The following is an 18,466-nucleotide window of genomic DNA, read 5'->3' on the forward strand; positions in this document are numbered from 1 at the left end:
TGGCCAACATGATGAAACCTGGCCTCTCCTAAAAATACAAAAAAAAATTAGCTGGGAGTCATGGCAGGCGCCTGTAATCCCAGCTACACAGTAGGCTCAGGCACAAGAATTGCTTGAACCTGGGAGGCGAGGTTGCAGTAAGCCGATTGTGCCACTGTACTCCAGCATGGGCAACAGAATGAGACTCTGTCTCAGGATGAATAAATAAATAAATAAATAAATAAGTTAAAACCTGGAAAAGTTGACCACCCTCTGCCAGGTGTGAGCTGAGTGAACCTAAGAAGTAACCCAAGCGTCATGATCATCATTTTCTTTATCTGTAAAATAATGCGTTATTGCTGGGGCTACATCAGAATGCTTGTCAGGCGCTCAGAATAGTATCTGGAAGAGTAGATTCTCAGTGAAACCAATTCTTTCACCTTTATTATTAGACAAGTCCATAATTCCTGCATAATCTAGCAAAGTCATGACTCTTAGAGGCAGGATAGGTAGTACAGTGGTCTAGAGGCAACCAGATATTGCTCCAAGTCTTAGATTTGTTTCTACCTTCAGAACCTCAGGAAAAAAATCTAACCTTCCTGAGTCAGTGTCTTCATTTGTAAAATGGGGATAATACCAGCTACCTCGTAGAGTTACAGTGAGATTGTGAGGATTTAATGAGCTAATGCACATAAAGTGCTCACATAGTTCTGGGAATACAAGAAGTGCTCTACAGAAAACAGGTTCCATTAGCAGTTGTCTAAACTGTGCAGAAGGAATTGGTATAATCCCTGGCCATTTTAGTCTAATTCAATTCAACAAATCTTCACTGAAGACCTGCCAGGGGCAAGGCACCGTTTCAGGCAAAAGAAGGAAGACCTGGTCCTGTCCTTAATGAGCCTTGAACAGCTTGGCCAGACAACACTATTGAAGTGATTCAGTAGGCGACAAGAAGGAGACACAAATGAGAGGGCAGGCTGGGGTCTTGGCATACCAGGACTGAATACCAAGTTCAGGAGCAGCCATTAATTCTGAGCACACTGGGATGCTGTTGAAGGTGTAAGCCGGCGAATGACATCATCCAACCTATGCTTTGGAAGAATTCCATCCTTTGTGGAGAATGGATTACAGCCAGGAAAACCAGAGGCAAGGGAATCAGTGAGGAGGCTACTGCAATAGTCCAAGCAAGAGTCCATGATGGGTGTCAGTGAGGACAGAAAGATGGGCATGGATGCAAGTGTCATCCTAGAGGCACCACTTGGGAGAAATTGGCAACTGATGGGATGGCGGGGGAGGCAGAAAAGAATTTACGATGACTCAGCTTTCTTGCCTAGAAGGGTAGGGAAGGTGGTAGTTTCTTACATAAAATGAGGAAGCCAAAACTAGCACCTAGTGGCTTACTGAGGGAGCGAGTGGGTCTGTCTATGTAGGAAGGGAACAGAGGATGGGATGGTGAGAAACTGGTAAAACATCCTGGTGATGAGGAATACAGTGTACGATGGGAGGAGGCCAAAGGGGGTTAGAACTAAAGTCAAGGAACTGAATGAGACCACCAAGAACCAACTAGAAAGAGAACTGAGGATGGAACTTGAGGGGATGGTGCGTACATTGCAAGAGCCTGATGGCAGCCACAAAAGAGTGAGAATGACAGAGAGGTAGGAGGGAAACCAAGTGTCCGTAATACAGAAGAGAAGAAAGTAGAAGGTTGTCCCGAAGAAATGTAGTAATTAATGGTAACACGTGGTGAGATGGAAATCACCAGATTTGGTGGTTAGGTACAATCAACAGCTTCTGAGACAGTCATTTCAGTATTGTTGAATGGAAAATAGAGGTGGAAAAAAGAGGTGTTGAGCGCAGGCTCTTCTTTCAGGAAGTTTGTCGGAGAGAGGTCGGGAGATGAACAGCAAGCAAAGTAAAGAGAACTGGGAGAAATTCACGTAGGCAAAGGAAAAGTTGCCAGACTGGCACAGAGCTTGGGAACATGTAGCGCCATTTAGTCAATGACTGTCTTCTTAAGGGATCCCAGGCAACCATGCAAATTAGCATGTGTAGGCCAGCAAAAAACACACTTGACAGATCTTCTGGAGCCTAATCTTCAGGACTGGGCTAGGATCGTCTGGATTAGATTTCCTCAAGGTATCTTTAAGACAAATGAGAAGGCGGTGGAATGGTCCTGCCAGGGCTGCAAGGCAGGCACGCACAGTCTAAATAGAGAACAGAATAAGGCAAGTAGGAGAACAAGCTGTGCTTGACTAAGAGAAAGAAGAAATTGAATGAGCAAGAGGAGAGGAGAAAATCCAACACAACACACAGAGGCGAATGTTAAACATCTAATCCAGAAAATGATGGGATGGGAACAAAACAAGGCACTTGACAGCAATAACCATGGGCAGAAGCTAGTTAAGGTTTTTGAACTTGTTTGGGAAATACAGCAGATGCATGCCTTCATGTACCAGAGAAGACTCTGTTACTGCTGCTATTTAAAAAATCAAATTGCAGGCAAGACTCTTTCCAATAGGGATCTAGGTAGCAAACACAAGGACCAAGAGCCTTTGGCTGGATGTAGAAAGGAAAACACTTTTTAAGGGAAGATCCTCCAGTCTCCAAGTATTTCATAAAAAGGAAACAGGACTGATAGGAGAGTTCAGGCTGTCTTCCACTGGAACCAGCCATCCCAGGATAGATGGAAGGCAAACAAAAGTACAAAATGTAGATGTAAATAGACATAAATGGTAGAGTCATCAACAAAATGAGAGTTGCAGCCACAAAAATGATTTAGATGGATTAACCAAATGCTTATTAAGCAACTTGTATATGATCAGCCTGAAGATATGATGGAGAGTAAGGTCAGTGCAGTTTCCTCTCTTTCCCGAGCTTAAGCTTTAGCAAATAAGAACATTCAGGGAAAGAGTATATACACGTGGGTTTATGTATATGTACGGGCACACACACACACCAGATAAAAGTCTCTAAATGAAAAGAGGAAAAAATCTGAGAAATCTAAGAGCTATACAGTCTACCTACTCAATAAACTCACGGAGACTGAAAATGAATCCCAGCATTTAGACCTGCCTGTCAGCTCCCATTACACCCTGCCCCAACCTCATCATTCATGATTCTTCATAAATGGCTTCTGCTTCTGACAAGCACATGAACCTGGGTACCCTACACAAATTTCCTAACTTTTCCCATCTGTGGTGTTTATACCCATAGGGTTCAAATCTCAGCTAAGTCACTTAAAGCTACATAACTTTAGGCAAGTTGCTTGATCTCACCACGCCTCAGTTTGCTCACATGTAAAATGAGAATAATGATGGTACCTTCCTCTTGGGCTGGTTGTGCAATTTAAATGAGTTAATCTGTGTAAAGTGGTTGGAACAGAGCCTAGTATGGAGTTGGTGCCCTGTAAGGATGGGCTGTTTTTGGCACTCTGCCCACCTGAAATTCCCCCTACCTTCCTCTCCACTGATCCAAATCCACTGTCTTTTTAAAAAGCCAACCCAAATATTTTACTTTCCATTAGTATGCTTATAAGCCCAGTCCCAGCATCCATATTTACTGCTCCAGGAAAACCAGGATGAATAAGACCCAGCCTTGCCTTGAGATCACAGTCTACCTGGGGGAATGGACAGACATTCCAAGGAAGACCAGCAATGATCTTCATTGCCAATAAATCAGTAATTTAACAAGCACTGTGAATTGGCATTACTCATTAAGTGTCCCTCATTGGATTTTGCCTTACTCTCCTAACTCCCAAAGATGTCCACTTTGTACCATGATATTCTGCTGCAATGGTGTTTGCTTTGCTTTCTCCCAATTGTTTCAACATAACCTGCTCTGACTTGTTCAACTTGATCGGAAGGTACCCATGCTGGGACTGGACCTTCTAATTCTGTTCCCCGATCCACTCCTCCCCAACAACCACCTTTTACCAACAGGTATTTGGCAACTCCATACTAACCCTTTGTAGTTGGTCAGAACAGTGAAGTGTCTCTAGCAGAAAAGTCCCAGGGCCTGGGCCTGGGAAGCTTGGTTTCCAATCTGGTATGACTTTGGACTACCTAATCATTGCTGAGTCCTTTCCATATTCTCATGGTGTGTATAGAAGGACACTATACATACATGGACTAGTGTATTAATAAGAACAAAAATAACAACAGTGAACGTTTATCAAGGTTTCATGTGCTAGGTACTAGACCAAGTATTTTACGTATTTCATTCATCCCCCCAAAAGTCCTGTAAGAAACGTATCACTGTCAGTCCACTTCACAGTTGAGGAAACTGACATGCAGAGAAGCCCCAATAAAGCGAGGAAGAGACACCAAAAACTGGTTCTCCGAAAATTTGGGAAGCAATGGCAACAGCCACTCTTCCTTCCTCCACGGTGTCTGAATGGCTGGATCCATCACTGTGTTTTCAGAACCACCCAAATAGAAAGGAAAAACCCCTGAATCAAAAGGAAGAGAGCGCCGCTTCCTAAAAACAGCCTACCCAGACACCATCTTTCCACAAATTCCAGCCCCATCAGGATCCCATTACCCTCAATGTTCTCCAACTCTTCCAAAAGCATACAACCAGCATGTTTAAAACAAAAACATAAAACCAAATGATTTTTACCTTCTACAGCAAGCTTATCCAACCCATGGGCCCAGGGGCTGCATGCAGCCCAGGATGGCTTTTAATGTGGCTCAAAATTTACAAGTTTGTAAGCTTTCTTAAAACATTATGAGTTGTTTTTTTTTTTTTTTTTTTTTTTCAGTTCATCAGCTATCGTTAGTGTATTTTATGTGTGGCTCAAGACAATTCTTCTTCTTCCAGCGTGGCCCAGGGAAGCCAAAAGATTGAACACCCCTGTTTTAGAGTTTATACTTATGGTTTGCAGAAATGCACGGCTTCACCAAGAACTTAAATGAGGCAGTGCCTCAATCTAGAAGGAAAAACCTAAAGAAATGTACCCCTTGCTAACAGGGGAGGGAAGAGAGCTGAGATCTTTTTATTTTTAAAACTTTAACATGCTGTTTCCTGTTACTACCTTACTATTGTCAAGTTCAAGCAAAGAAAGGCTTAGAGCAACAGCCAGGCATTCAGTGTTTGGGGATTCGGTTTGGGTTCTTGCTGGTTAAAAAGGAAAAGAGGCACCAGACAGATACTCACTCTCCAAGACTAACTTCACCATAACCCCACTCCAAAGACAACCAAACCTAGTTCTCTAGAAACTCTCTGGCTCCCACCAACTCAAGCTGTAAGGAACTCCCACTACGCCTCAGCCATTGAAACGCTGTCATCAAGATTCTTGCTCAGCCTAAAATAATGATGTACTCAATGGCTTAAAAATAGTCTGGGGTCCCAAAATAAGGATCCTAAAAAATGAGGAGTTATCACAGAATTTAAATCATTCTCACTGCCAATTTCTCCACGAAAACTCCTCGTTCATTCAGCTCCGCCTCTGAACATTTCATTCAATTCATTGGGAACAAATCTGAGGTCAATTTACCTAGCACAGTACAGCAGCATCTGCAATTTCCTCAGTGGTGTGAGGAATGAGTAACAGTACAGGTAATCAATGTGTGTAAATAAAAACCTGTGATGCTGAAAACGGTGAGAAAAGAAAAAGAAACTCAGGAAGAAACACAGGGTCGCTGGCGGCAAAGGTGGTACCCCCAGAAAATGTCTCCCCCTCTCTCCAAGTAAATGTTGTCAATAAAACTGCAGGAGCTGCTAAGTAATTTCATCACTGCCTCTCTTTTATTAGATTTCTGATTAATTACAATCTGATATGTCCAGGGTCATCTACATCCAACAGGTGGATGAATTTCTAAAATGATGCTTGTAGGTATCACCCACAGGGCTGCCGACAGCAGAGTAGCCAAGTCCAATAGCAACATCACATAACAAGACGCAAGATGAAAGCAAATTTTTCGGATTCCAACCCCGTTGCCAAGCTTTGAAAAAACATTAAAGTTCCCCAACAATAGGAATACTCTGATGCCATCGTCCAAATAAGAAATACACAGTTTTATTTGCATGGACCTTTTGTGAAATAAGAATCTTATTAAACATTCCCTCGGGTCAGGAACAGCAGCTCGTTTTGTACTCTAAGGATATAGTTTAAACTAGCAGAGGTGAGAAAGCACATCTTCAAATACAATAAGCAATATAAACACTTCTGGAGGAAAAGATCATGAGTAAATTAAATCAACAAATATTTATCGAGTGCCTCAGCCTTAATACTGTGATGTCCCTGTCAGAGAGCTCCCTAAACTGAGCTTTCTGTGAGAAACAGAAAGATGTCATTCGAGTCTTCCCGAAAAATAAGCAATTAATCATACACTGCCTCAGATTAATTGCAATGCCTAAGATCTCCCACATCATTCTGCCTTTTCCCCTGAAATCTAACTCCCTCAAATCCTCCCTGGCCTTTCAGAACACTGACTAATACCCAAAGCAAGCTTGCATTCTGACCCAGCCAGCCCATTGCTAACCAGAACTAGAACTCTCCACACATGTCCTTCCAGTCTGATGTGTGACCTTCAGTGTGCTGCGTGTGTCAAGGTTATGCTGCCCACTAACCATGCATCCTTCAACATCAGGCCTCCACTTCTGCCCTGCTCTTTGATGCCAATGGCAAAACCTCCCAATCCTGCTGAGCCATTTCAAACCCATCTGATGGCACATTCAACAGCTAGTTAGTTCTCTGCCTCTACCACCACTATCCAGATTGCTTTGGGGTTGTGGAGCCACTACCAAAATCCAACCAGAATTTGAAACCCAGCTCCCAGGGAGGGGATCAAGAAAGACCACTTCAACATCTTGCAACATAAAAACCTCTCTCACATTCAACCACAGCCCACAACCTTATTTCATATCAAATGCCCAATTCCCCACAATACTCTGAAATCTTTTTAGGAACGTTACTGTCAAAATAGCACCCATGGGGAGACACCATCCAGGAACCAACATAACATCCCTATAAATCAATATCTAAGCTACAAATACCACAAGGAGGGAAAGATGCTGCCAAGAAGAATATCAAATTCTGCTCATCTCCTAAGTGGGCAGCAACTAACCCAACATTACCCTCTGAGAACCTGAAAGTGCAGGGACCAGGGTGGCTGAGGAATAACACCACCAGTCCCAGATCTTCTGGGGAACTCACTCCTCTGAAAACAGAATGTCATTGTATCATGAGAGAATGAGGCAAGATACTGACCTCCCACATCCACAGAAGCTACTGCATTTTACAGAAATTTCAGGAGGCTCCTGGAAGCCTGGACCCTCTAATTCCAAGTGCTATGTTAATGCATTTTTCAATAGCTTTTATGAGAATGGAGAAAGACCTACCAGGTCAAGAGGTTTACAGTGATATTTACATTTCAATTTTCTAGTCTCCTGGTTTTCTCCCCCTATGAAGCCCAGTTTCTGTGAATCAATGACTCGGCTACATCACACTCCCTCCTGGTGGCTCACAGTAACAGGGCTTTCTCTGGCCGCCAGCGCTCTACCAGCTCAGAGAGGCTCAGCTGCCAGATCCCTGATCTTGCAGCATACTTGGAGAGGAGCCGAGCACCATCTCTCTGCTAGAGCTCTGGTTCAGCCACTTGCAGCTCAGTTAAACCCATCAGGAAACCTCTAGCTTATGAGACAAGGTTTTTAGGATTCTTTCGATACAGCCAAGATAGCAACCCCCATCCACCCACTTGAGAGACAGATACATAGATGGTTAGATAGATGGGCAGCTCATCTTAACTCCTGCACATTTCTCCTTTGACTGGGGATCTGCACTGCTGGAAATCTCGCAGTCTCCCCTCTAAAGAAGACCAAAGATTGGAAAACTAACCCAAAGTACCCAATTGACAATTATGATACCACAGACAGGAACAGGTACCTTACACACTGCAAAATGAGAATATTAACAGGCTACCCCCGCAAAGCCCTAACAGGTAGACTGCTTTCCCAATGCAGGTGACTAGCAGCTTCCCTCCACCGCACTCCCCCCCACCTATTTCCCCACCCCCCACCACCACCTTTGGCTCCAAAAGCCTTGCATCAATGCAGGTCCCCTTAGAAAGTCAAATGTTCACTTACTCAGATCTACCAAGAATCCCCAGTGCCTTGCTGTACGAAAACCCCACAAACGGCAGTTCTTCACCCGAGAAACCTGAGGGGCTCAGCTGGCACGGAGAGGATGAAACCCACGAATTCTTCTCTGGTTCATCAAAATTGGAGGTGTCATCGTCAGACTTGAGGGTGGGAACGAAGGGGGGAGGAGCTGGTTAAAGAAAAACAAGAAAGGAGGGGGGAGGAAAAAAATTTCAGCCGGATTCAACACTGTTGCGGAGAAGATCGTCTTACTCCTTCGGCGCTGGCGATGGCACTGCAGCGCCTGCTTTCAATCTAGCTCGCAACCTCGGCTCCTACAGCAACAAGAGATTAACCCCTTCTCTGCCAACATGGCCACCAACCCGCAGACAGGCTGCCTTCCCGCCTAGGGTAAACTGAAGAGCAAACTCAAACAGGTCACTTGGGCCAACGAAAGCACTTGGGGAACTCCTGGGGAAGCTGCTCCTTCCTGCTGTTTCCAGAAGGCTCCTACAGAGCAGCTGCTGGCTAGTGCCGGGATGCTAGGTGACCTAAACCTATGGATTCACTCCTCCAGACAAGTCTAAATTACTAACGATTAGCACTAATTGTTGAAATAAGATGGAACTTATACATTTTGTGGATTAACCGTGATAACAGGAAGGACCAGGAAAAGGGATGTGTGAGGTTCTGGAACTCCTGTTAGGATACCACTGCAGTCTACTTCATTCATACCCGGACAAGTCGACTCCGAGATCTTATTAACCACTTTTTTTTTTTTTTTTTTAGTTCATTATGCCTCTTCCCCAGTACAATCATGCCCATCAAATCCACTGCAGTTTAATCAGCATAATGAAGCACCAGCCAAATAAAGTTCCTACCGGTGATCTACAGCACCCCTGCACGCTGACGGTGGGAATGCACGGATGGACGTATGCGGCTCCTACCTCCTTAAGGGCTTCGCTCCCGGCTGGGGGCGTGTTACATCCTCTCCACTTCCTGCCGACCTACTAAGCGCTCTCGGTCAGGGAGGTGGACACTCGTCCATCAGTCACCAGGAGGCTGCCCATCGCGGTGGGCTCCCGGGGGTGTCCCCAGCCAGAAGCGTTACCATGGTTGCGGGCTGAGGCGTCCGTGGCGGGCCAGCCAGGCGAGTTGGAGAGCCGAGCATCACATCCCCCGCAGTGCAGGCTGCATGCTCCCGGCTCCTTGCGTGCGAGCTCTGGCTGTAACCCCACCTGGCTGCCGCCTGCGTGCCAGGGGCCAGTGCTGATCCCAGTGACAGAGCAGCATGAGTCACTGCCCGCCAGGGCTCGCTAGAGCTCCCCCTAGGACAGTTGTCACAGCCCTTCACAGCCCAGACTTCTTTTTAACTCCTCGTTTTCTGGACAAAGCTGGGTGCCAGATATGAGCAGCAAGCAGTCTGTTTTCTGCTTACAGACTCCAAAAAATCTGGCTGTTTCCAAAGTTCCCCGATGACAACAACATCCGAAGTGGTGCTGGGAAGTAATTGGAGCAGGGAAGGGATGTGGAGGGAAGAGGAGATGAAGCCAGAGGTCTGGCTGTTCCTGAGAAGTACAAAAGAACATTCTCAGAGCTTCAGGTACATTGAGATGAGGTGGGAGAGTGAGGAAGATTTAAGATGTAAAATGTGCACTACTAGAAAATTATTTAACACCTCCAGCCTCTCAAGAGAATTTAAATCTTCCCTGTTAGTGTCAGAATCTACTTGCTTAATACTTTAAAAATTAGCTGATGGAAAGAAAAATTAGATTGAACACTTCAGCCCACATCACATGTATACTTCCAACAACATAGGCTCAAAGCCAATCTGATTTCAATTACCCAGTATATTTTTTAATAGCAAAAAAAAAGTTTTAATGAAAATTGTATTTCATAAGGATCAAAAAGAGAAGTTTTCCTTCCTGAAATAAGGAAACTGAGATAAAGACTGAGGAGATTTATGGAGAGAGACTTGCAGATGATACTAATATGGAAGCAAAGTGGTTAATGGCAATTGTTCTGGTATCTGAGTTCAAATCCAAGCTCCACCATTTACTAGTTGTGGGATTCTGGGTAAGTCACTTAACCTCTCTGAACCTCAGTTTTCAACATGGCAATATCTATTTCAATGGACTATTAGGAGGTTTAAATAAAATAATCCATATCAAGTGTTTAGCACAGTTCTTAGCATACAATAATCACTCCACAAAGATGACCTGCTATTATTGCTACTGCTCACAGGAGCTGCATGTTTAGGACAGAACCTGTAGTTCTTGAAGGCTAGTGAGATACAGCAGAATCTGTATTGAATGTTCTTCTTCCCTGCGCAGGGCAGAGACACATCCATGTGGATGTTTGTGTTAATATCATTTAATTCCTAGTAGAACTTTAATTCCTTTCCATTATATTCTAATTTATCTTTAGGAGACCAAAATAGAATTCGATTTCTGAGTGAGAAGTATAACTAATGGAGGGTAAAAGCCACCCTCAGTGAAATAATTATGATTTTGAAATCCTGTACTATAAAATAAGGTTTGTCTATAAAACTCTTGCCATGCTCAAAGCTAGCTTAATGTGGTTGAGATTAGAAAAAGGGGCAGATAATCTTCAAGTTAAAAGGAAGAAGAAATAGGCCAGGCACAGTGGCTCATGCCTGTAATCCCAGCACCTTGGGAGGGTGAGGCAGGTGGATCACCTGAGGTCAGGAGTTCCAGGCCAGCCTGGCCAACATGGTGAAACCCCATCTCTACTAAAAATACAAAAAAATTAGCCAGATGTGGCGCATGCCTGTAGTCCCAGCTACTTGGGAGACTGAGGCAGGAGAATCGCTTGAACCTGGGAGGTGGCGGTTGCAGTGAGTCGAGATCATGCCATTGCACTCCAGCCTGGGGAACAAGAGCAAAACTCTGTCTCAAAAAAAAAAAAAAAAAAAAAAGGAAAGAGAAGTCAGTGTGAAATATACTAGCTGGTAACAGGTAAGATATTCACAGCAAAGATTAAAAGCTAGGGATATAAACCTCTAGACAGCTAGTCCGTCAAGTACAACAGGAAAGTTTGAAAAGAAGGGCTTCTGGCCGGGTGCAGTGGCTCAAGCCTGTAATCCCAGCACTTTGGGAGACCGAGACAGGCGGATCACGAGGTCAGGAGATCAAGACTATCCTGGCTAACATGGTGAAACACCATCTCTACTAAAAACAAAAAAATACAAAAAACTAGCCGGGCGTGGTAGCGGGCGCCTGTAGTCCCAGCTACTCGGGAGGCTGAGGCAGGAGAATGGCATAAACCCGGGAGGCAGAGCTTGCAATGAGCCAAGATCACGCCACTGCACTCCAGCCTGGGTGACACAGTGAGACTCTGTCTCCAAAAAAAAAAAAAAAAAGAAGGGCTTCTTAGGGCCACATTCAGGCAGAGGAAAAAGCCACAGCCTTAAGCCAGAAAGAAGTGGGGAAACTGGAAATATTCTGCCCTCCAGAAAGTGATGAGGATGTTTACCCTTGTCCAGGTCCCTTCATTGGGAAAGAAATAACAGTAACCTCAGGTAGTGTCCACATTTATAGTATCCTGTTACAGTTCAAGAAATGAACATGAATACTGGTCCAGGATCACTGAGCCCTTGGAGCACTGGCAGATACAAGTGGAGAACAACTTGTAGGTGCATTTTTGCAACCCAGGGCACACAGGATTTTCTCCCCGCCCCCGGCCCCACCCCAACACCCTCCTTCCAATCCCTACCAGAAATAAATTCACAATTAAAAAGTAAAAATCAACAACTACACTTTACGGGTGCAACAACAGATGCAAGAAATGGGGAGAATTAGCCCTCCAAAAACTGCAGATAAAAGAACAATCTAAAATGAGCCATAAAATAAAATGTTATTATCAAGGTAAATTAGTAGAAATTCTAATCAAAGAACATGACACTTTGAAAAAGAACCAGGTACATTTGAAAGGAACCAAACTGAACTTCCATAAATAAAAAGTCTTGTTCTTGAATTTAAGGTTAAAAGTTCACTGAATGTGTTAAATAGCAGACTAGATACAGCTGAAGAGAAACTTAATGAACTAGCAGTTAGATCTGAGGGAATCACATAGAAGCTTGATACTTAAGCTATGGTCTGTACACTGGCATTATCACCATCACTCAGGAGCTGGTTGGAATTTAATTCTTTAAGAATCCCAGGCCCTGCCCCATACCCACAGAATCAGAACCTACATTCTAACGAGGTCCCCAGGTGATTAATGGGCACACCACAGTTCAAGAAGCATTTGTATACAATGTAACACACAGAGACAAAGAGATGGAAAACATGAGAGGTCAGAAGACAAAGACAGAACGAGAAGATCCAATACACATCTAATGGGGCACAGAAAGAGAAATTAGAGAACTACTTTAAAATCTGGATGCTGCATTTTTTAAGGATTGTGTAAAATCTGGTCACATCCAAAAACTAACAAGTATGTGATCACATATATCTTGGGGATACAATTCTTCTATTTCTTGTACCTTATATAAAATGTCTCTTTTTTGATCCTTACAAAGTGTGATTTTTTTTTTGCTTCAATAAAGGTATTTTTAGTTCACCAAAATCATATTGATCTTGAGTCTATGCTGATGGAGGTACACATGGCTCCTCAGTACGCAGCACAGTGCCAGGTACATAGTAGGTGCACAGTGAATATTTGCTAAGCAAATATATAATTGAATGGCAAAAAAAAGGTCTTGTAAAGAGAGCACTAACATAACACAGGCCACAAACAGGGTACTTGATGTTTGAATTAAATGAAGAGGTTTTAAAAGTTGAGATTGCTCTGTCTGAGAAATATGTTAATGAGTACCTACACTAATCATTTCTGATACAGCATTATGAAATCATCAGCTCCCGCCGCTGCCACATACCCACCACATTCACTAACGACAAATAAGAAATCACATAGTAAGAGCTATTGTTCACTGGGAAAAGCCACTAAAAAAAAGAGAAAAAAATATTTCCATATATATATATTTTTTTTTTTTTTTAAATAAATCAGCCTGTTTGAGGTAACATCAGAACACAGTCTCCTTAGTGGCACAGGATAAATATACAAGTAACTTCCTGAGGTTGTTTTTTGTTTTTTGTTTTTTTTTCCAGTTATAAGACTGATAGCAGAATCAAGGCTTTCAGAAACAAAGAGCTATTTTAGGAGCTGTAGATAATTTCTCTTCTATAAATTCTCTCTCTCTCTCTCTCTTTTTTAATCCTAACATTCATTAAAAGCTTTTGGGGGAAAAAATTATCATCCTCAAAAATATGCGGAAAAAACAAGGAAAGAAAAACCAAATGGATTTGTCCTCCTGGGACTCCTTCTAACATGCTCCTTTGAGCTCCAGCTGCCTCATTCCCACCTTTAATTTTGATTTTTCAGCATAGCCCACTAACACCTCAAACAATACCTGGCTGTCCTCATTCAATGTTTAATATCTACTTTTTTAAGAGAACGAATGAAAAGCAAGAACCTTACATGGAGAATAATTATTCAGACCTCATGTGCCATTCCACACAACATGCCACTTTAGGAAACCCGGGAAATGATATGCTTCAGAGAATCCAATTTCTTCACGAAGAACCAGCATATTAAAAAAAAAAAAAAAACTGAGCCTAGTAATTATTCAGACCTCATGTGCCATTCCACACAACATGCCACTTTAGGAAACCCGGGAAATGATATGCTTCAGAGAATCCAATTTCTTCACGAAGAACCAGCATATTAAAAAAAAAAAAAAAAAACCTGAGCCTAGTAAAACTCCTCTAAGACTTTTAATCATCACCACGGATAGCAGAAGTGGGAGATGAATAAGAGCCAGCACTGTGTCATAAAGGATGAAGGCACATAAATAATTATTGTGTGATGATATAATGAATCAGGACCGTGCCTAGAATACAGTGGGCACGCGCTAATATTCAACCAAAAACACATTCAACTTCATTCTCCCTACCATGATGTCCCTCACCCTTTAAAAAAAATGTTAATTGACTAATTAGACACTATGTTCAAATTTAAAGGAAGATTACCAAAAAAAAATAGCTATCTTCCAGTTGCTTAAAATCTGGAGCACTAATGTGATCATACTTATCAATGTTATGAAGATAGAACTGTGAAATAAATGAAGAGGAGAATATTTGTGTTGTTTAGAGGTCAAGATATGGGTGTGAAAAGCAGAGAATACATAAACTGACTGATGGCAAGTTTTGCCAATGGGGAATGCAGTACTTTTTTGCGAGTTCCTGCAGGGAAGTGTCACGGAGGGGATTTAATCTCAAGAGTTGGTTAAAAGGTATCTTCATGGGATGGAGTGGGGAAAAGTGCTACTTTAGAAAAGCCCCAGAAGCCAGAGCAGTGGCCCAAGAGTAGAGTGAATAATGAGGCAGGGAAGAAAGTGAAAGTGAAGTATTGGTGGATTGACAGATGTAAAACCAGGGAGTTATAGAGTGCTGGGTTAGTGTCAGTACTGAGACAGATATAATCATTTCGATAGTGATGGGTGGAAGAGGCTGGTGCTAGAAACCTCCAAAAGACAAGTCTACAATAGTCAACATGACAAATTCTACACTAAGGAACTGATAACAGAAACAGAGAGGATGGGATTAACAGGAGACAGGTTTGTAATATTATGAGAGAGATATATATAGGTTTTCATCCACAGTTCCTGGCTCATGACTCCCATAGTCCTTGTTACAATCTTTTGTTATTTAGGGGCGCTCCAGGATTTAGAAGCAGGCCTTGAAAAACAGAATCTCTCTCTCTCTGACCTCCTCCTGCCCTCCTTTCATCTGCTCAAGGCAGGACTCTAATCTTCCCTCACCTTTCTGACTTGGAGCTGGCCATAAAGAAATTTCCTCTGCCTTGTCTGATTACAGGTCAGAAGATCCCATTTCAGAAGGGGTCCTGCCCCATAACCTGGAGGAATGAATGCTACACAAAGAGGCTAAGAAGGATCTGAACAGACAGGCCTTGCTGGGATCCCCCACTCAGTCTATGAGGATTAGATGACAGCCTTTTTGTGTAATCCCATTTCTACATGGTTGTTGATCATGCCTATCCAATGGAGTCTCCATGAAAGGCCCCAAGAGGACAGGGTTCGGAGAGCTTCCGGATAGCTGAACACGTGGAGGTTCCTAGAGGGTAACCAGGGAGGGCGTGGAGCTCGCAACCCTTCCCCCGTACCTCGCCCTATGCATTTCTTCATCTTTATCCTTTGCAATGTCCTTTAGAATAAATCGGCAAATGTGTCTTCCCAAGTTGTGTCAGCAGCTCTAGCCAATTAATTGAACTCAAAGAGGGGGTTGCAGGAACCCCACTTTGAAACCAGTCAGTGAGAAGCTCCAGAGGCCTGGACTTGCAACTGGTGTCTGAAGAGGGGATATTCTTGGGGACTGAGCCCCCCACCTGTGGGATTGAGCCCTACCTCCAGGCGGATAGTGCCAGGACTGAACGGGAGGATGCCCAGTGGTGTCCACTGCAGAACTGACTGCTTGCTTGGTGATGGGGAGAAAGCCCCCACACATCTGGTCACAGAAGTCTTCTGTGGTATTGACAGTTGTGGTGTGAGAGTGGAGGAAAGACAATTTGAGTTTTTCCACATTCAGGTTATAGAAAGAAGTGGCAAAATGTGGCTGGGCATAGTGGCTCACACCTGTAATCCCAGCACTTTGGGAGGCAGAGACAGACAGATCATTTAAGGTCAGGAGTTCGAGACCAACCTGACCAACATGGTAAAAGCCCATCTTTACTAAAAAAAAAAATACAAAAATTGGCCTGGAGTGGTGGTGTGCTCCTGTAATCTCAGCTACTCGGGAGGCTGAGGCAGGAGAATCCCCTGAACCCGAGAGATAGAAGTTGCAATGAGCTGAGGTGGTGGCACTGCCTCCAGCCTGGGCAACAGAGTGAGATTCCATCATCTCAAAAAAAAAGAGTGGCAAAAGGTGACAACTGATGTTAGAGCAGAGATTCTGATGGGAGCTCTTATCATGGGAGCAACTGAGAGAAAAGGCTGCAATGGGAAGAAGAGGAAGATATCCCATATTGAAGTCTCATGGGAATGAACCAAGGGAACAGATTAGGGATCAGCAAATAGAGCTGGCTACTAAATATACATAAGTAATTGATCCCATGAAAACAGATTACATTGCCTAAGGCCTCAGACAAGCCCCCTAGTTTCTCCCCTTCCACTCGGAAGTGGTCAGGTATGACTTGCCCACACAACACACTGCATATAAGAAGTTCAAGGCCGCACCTGGTGGCTAACATCTGTAATCCCAGCATTTTAGGAGGCCAAAGCAGGTGGATCACTTGAGTCTAGGGATTCAAGACCAGCATGGGCAACATGGCAAAACCCTGTTTCTACAAAAAATATTAAAAAGTTAGCCAGGGGTGGTGATGCACACCTGTAGTCCCAGCCACCAGGGAGACTGAGACGGGAGGATCATCTGAGCCTGGGAGGTCAAGGCTGCAGTCAGCTGTGAGTGCGTCACTGTATTCTAGTCTGGGTAACAAAGCAAGACTCTGTCTCAAAAAACCAAAAAAAGGTAGTTCAAAAAGAAGATAAAGTAGATTCAGTTTGCAATAGACTTAAATAAATTAAAAATTATCCCATCTCTTTGCCTCCCCAAAAAGTCGTAAAAATACTTCAGGGTGACATCGATTTGGGCTGGTGATCAATTTTTACAATGCTCTCTTCAAAGTCAATGAATAAAGAAGCCAGCATTCCCAAAGTAGTCTTCCATCAATCAATCTAAACAATGCCAGGGTCTGGCTGCCAACAGCTAAGCAGATAACCTCTCTGGTGGTGGATTTCAATGGAGATGTGAGCTCTAGCTGACTCTCGCCATACCCAAAAGCCATGTCCCAATGAAGCTGCTTAATATTAAATTTTTGGTAATCAACTTACGCTTCCCCACAGATTTCATACTTTTAGAGATGCTTTCCCTCACTTCTGGATAGCACTTTAACCAGACTTCTTAACATTTTAGCTTTACTTTGTTTTTTTCTCTCCCTCTCAGTCTAGGTACTCAGCAATCTGTGAAACACCTACATAGACTAGAAATACTCAGAAGAGGAACGTTTCAAATTGCAACTAGTCATGAGTGCATTTCTTTGCAAAGCTGAATTTGGATATACGCAGTTTTTCACCCCAGTGGATATTCCCCAGGAAATTTTTTTTTTCCTTTTTTTTCGAGACTGAGTCTCACTCTTTTGCCCAGGCTGGAATGCAGTGGCGCAATCTCGGCTCACTGCAACCTCCGCCTCCTGGGTTCAAGGAATTCTCATGCTTCAGCCTCCCAAGTAGCTGGGATTACAAGTGCGCATCACCATGCCCAGATACTTTTTTTGTATTTTTAGTAGAGATGGGGTTTTACCACGTTGGCCAGGCTGGTCTCGAACTCCTGACCTCAAATGATCCCCCCACCTTGGCCTCCCAAAGTGCTGGGATTACAGGCGTGAGCCACCACACCTGGCCCAACCAGACATTTAAATAATAGCAAAGGAGGTAGCTCATCAGCACCTGCTTGCTGTAGGCCCAGGCAACCCTTCCCTTTCAGCACCTTCCCCCATGAATTACCTACACCCAATAACATATCAGACTAGATTCATTCTTTGCTGCCTTCCCAATCTCTTTAGTATCCTTTTCTCCAAGCTTTTTTTTTTTTTTTTTAGAGATAGGGTCTCACTCTGACGCCCAGGAGGGAGTACAGGGGTATAATCATAGCTCACTATAAGCTTGAACTCCTGGGCTCAAGCAATCCTCCCACCTCAGCCTCCCAAGTAGCTGCGATTACAGGTGCACACCACCATACCCAGCTAATTTTTTGTTTTGTTTGTTTGTTTGTTTGTTTTTTGGGCAGAGACAGGGGTCTTGCTATGTTGCCCAGGCTAGTCTTGAACTCCTGGCCTCAAGTGATCCTCTCACCTCGGCCTCTCAAAACTTTCCTCCAACAGTGAGAAGATTTATTCTTAAATTTTTATTATGAAAATTTTTACATGCACCAAAGTAGTAATATAAAATTAACTCTCACATGCCCATCATTGGCCTCGACAACTAGCCACTCCCACTCTCATTTCATCCACACCGATCCCTGCCTTGTTTGCTTCTTTGTTCATTATTAAAATCAGACATCATATCACTTAGCCCATAATAACTGCAATAAGTACTTTCTAATATAGGATTTCTCAGCTGTAGCACTACTGGCATTTAGGATTGGAAAATTATTTGTTGTGGGGGGCTGTCATGTGTATTACAGGGTGTTTAACACATCCCTGGCCTCTACCTACCCACTAGATGCTAAGTACCCCCAAGTCATGACAATCAAAAATATCTCTAGGCCAGGCGCGGTGGCTCACGCCTGTAATCCCAGCACTTTGGGAGGCC

At 43.5% G+C, this 18,466-nt stretch overlaps 1 protein-coding gene across 1 annotated transcript in view; it reads right to left on the minus strand.

Moving 5' to 3' along the window:
- Nucleotides 1-18,466, minus strand: part of CIT (citron rho-interacting serine/threonine kinase) — a 189,095-nt gene that overhangs the window by 108,469 nt on the left and 62,160 nt on the right. The window contains exon 8 of the mRNA XM_011928724.1: nt 8,065-8,248. Within this exon, the coding sequence (XP_011784114.1) occupies nt 8,065-8,248 (184 nt within the window). The remainder of the gene's footprint in view (nt 1-8,064; nt 8,249-18,466) is intronic.

This window comes from Colobus angolensis, unplaced genomic scaffold (genome assembly GCF_000951035.1).
Source record: "Colobus angolensis palliatus isolate OR3802 unplaced genomic scaffold, Cang.pa_1.0 Scaffold79, whole genome shotgun sequence".
In the NCBI taxonomy this organism is placed as follows: Eukaryota; Metazoa; Chordata; class Mammalia; order Primates; family Cercopithecidae; genus Colobus; species Colobus angolensis.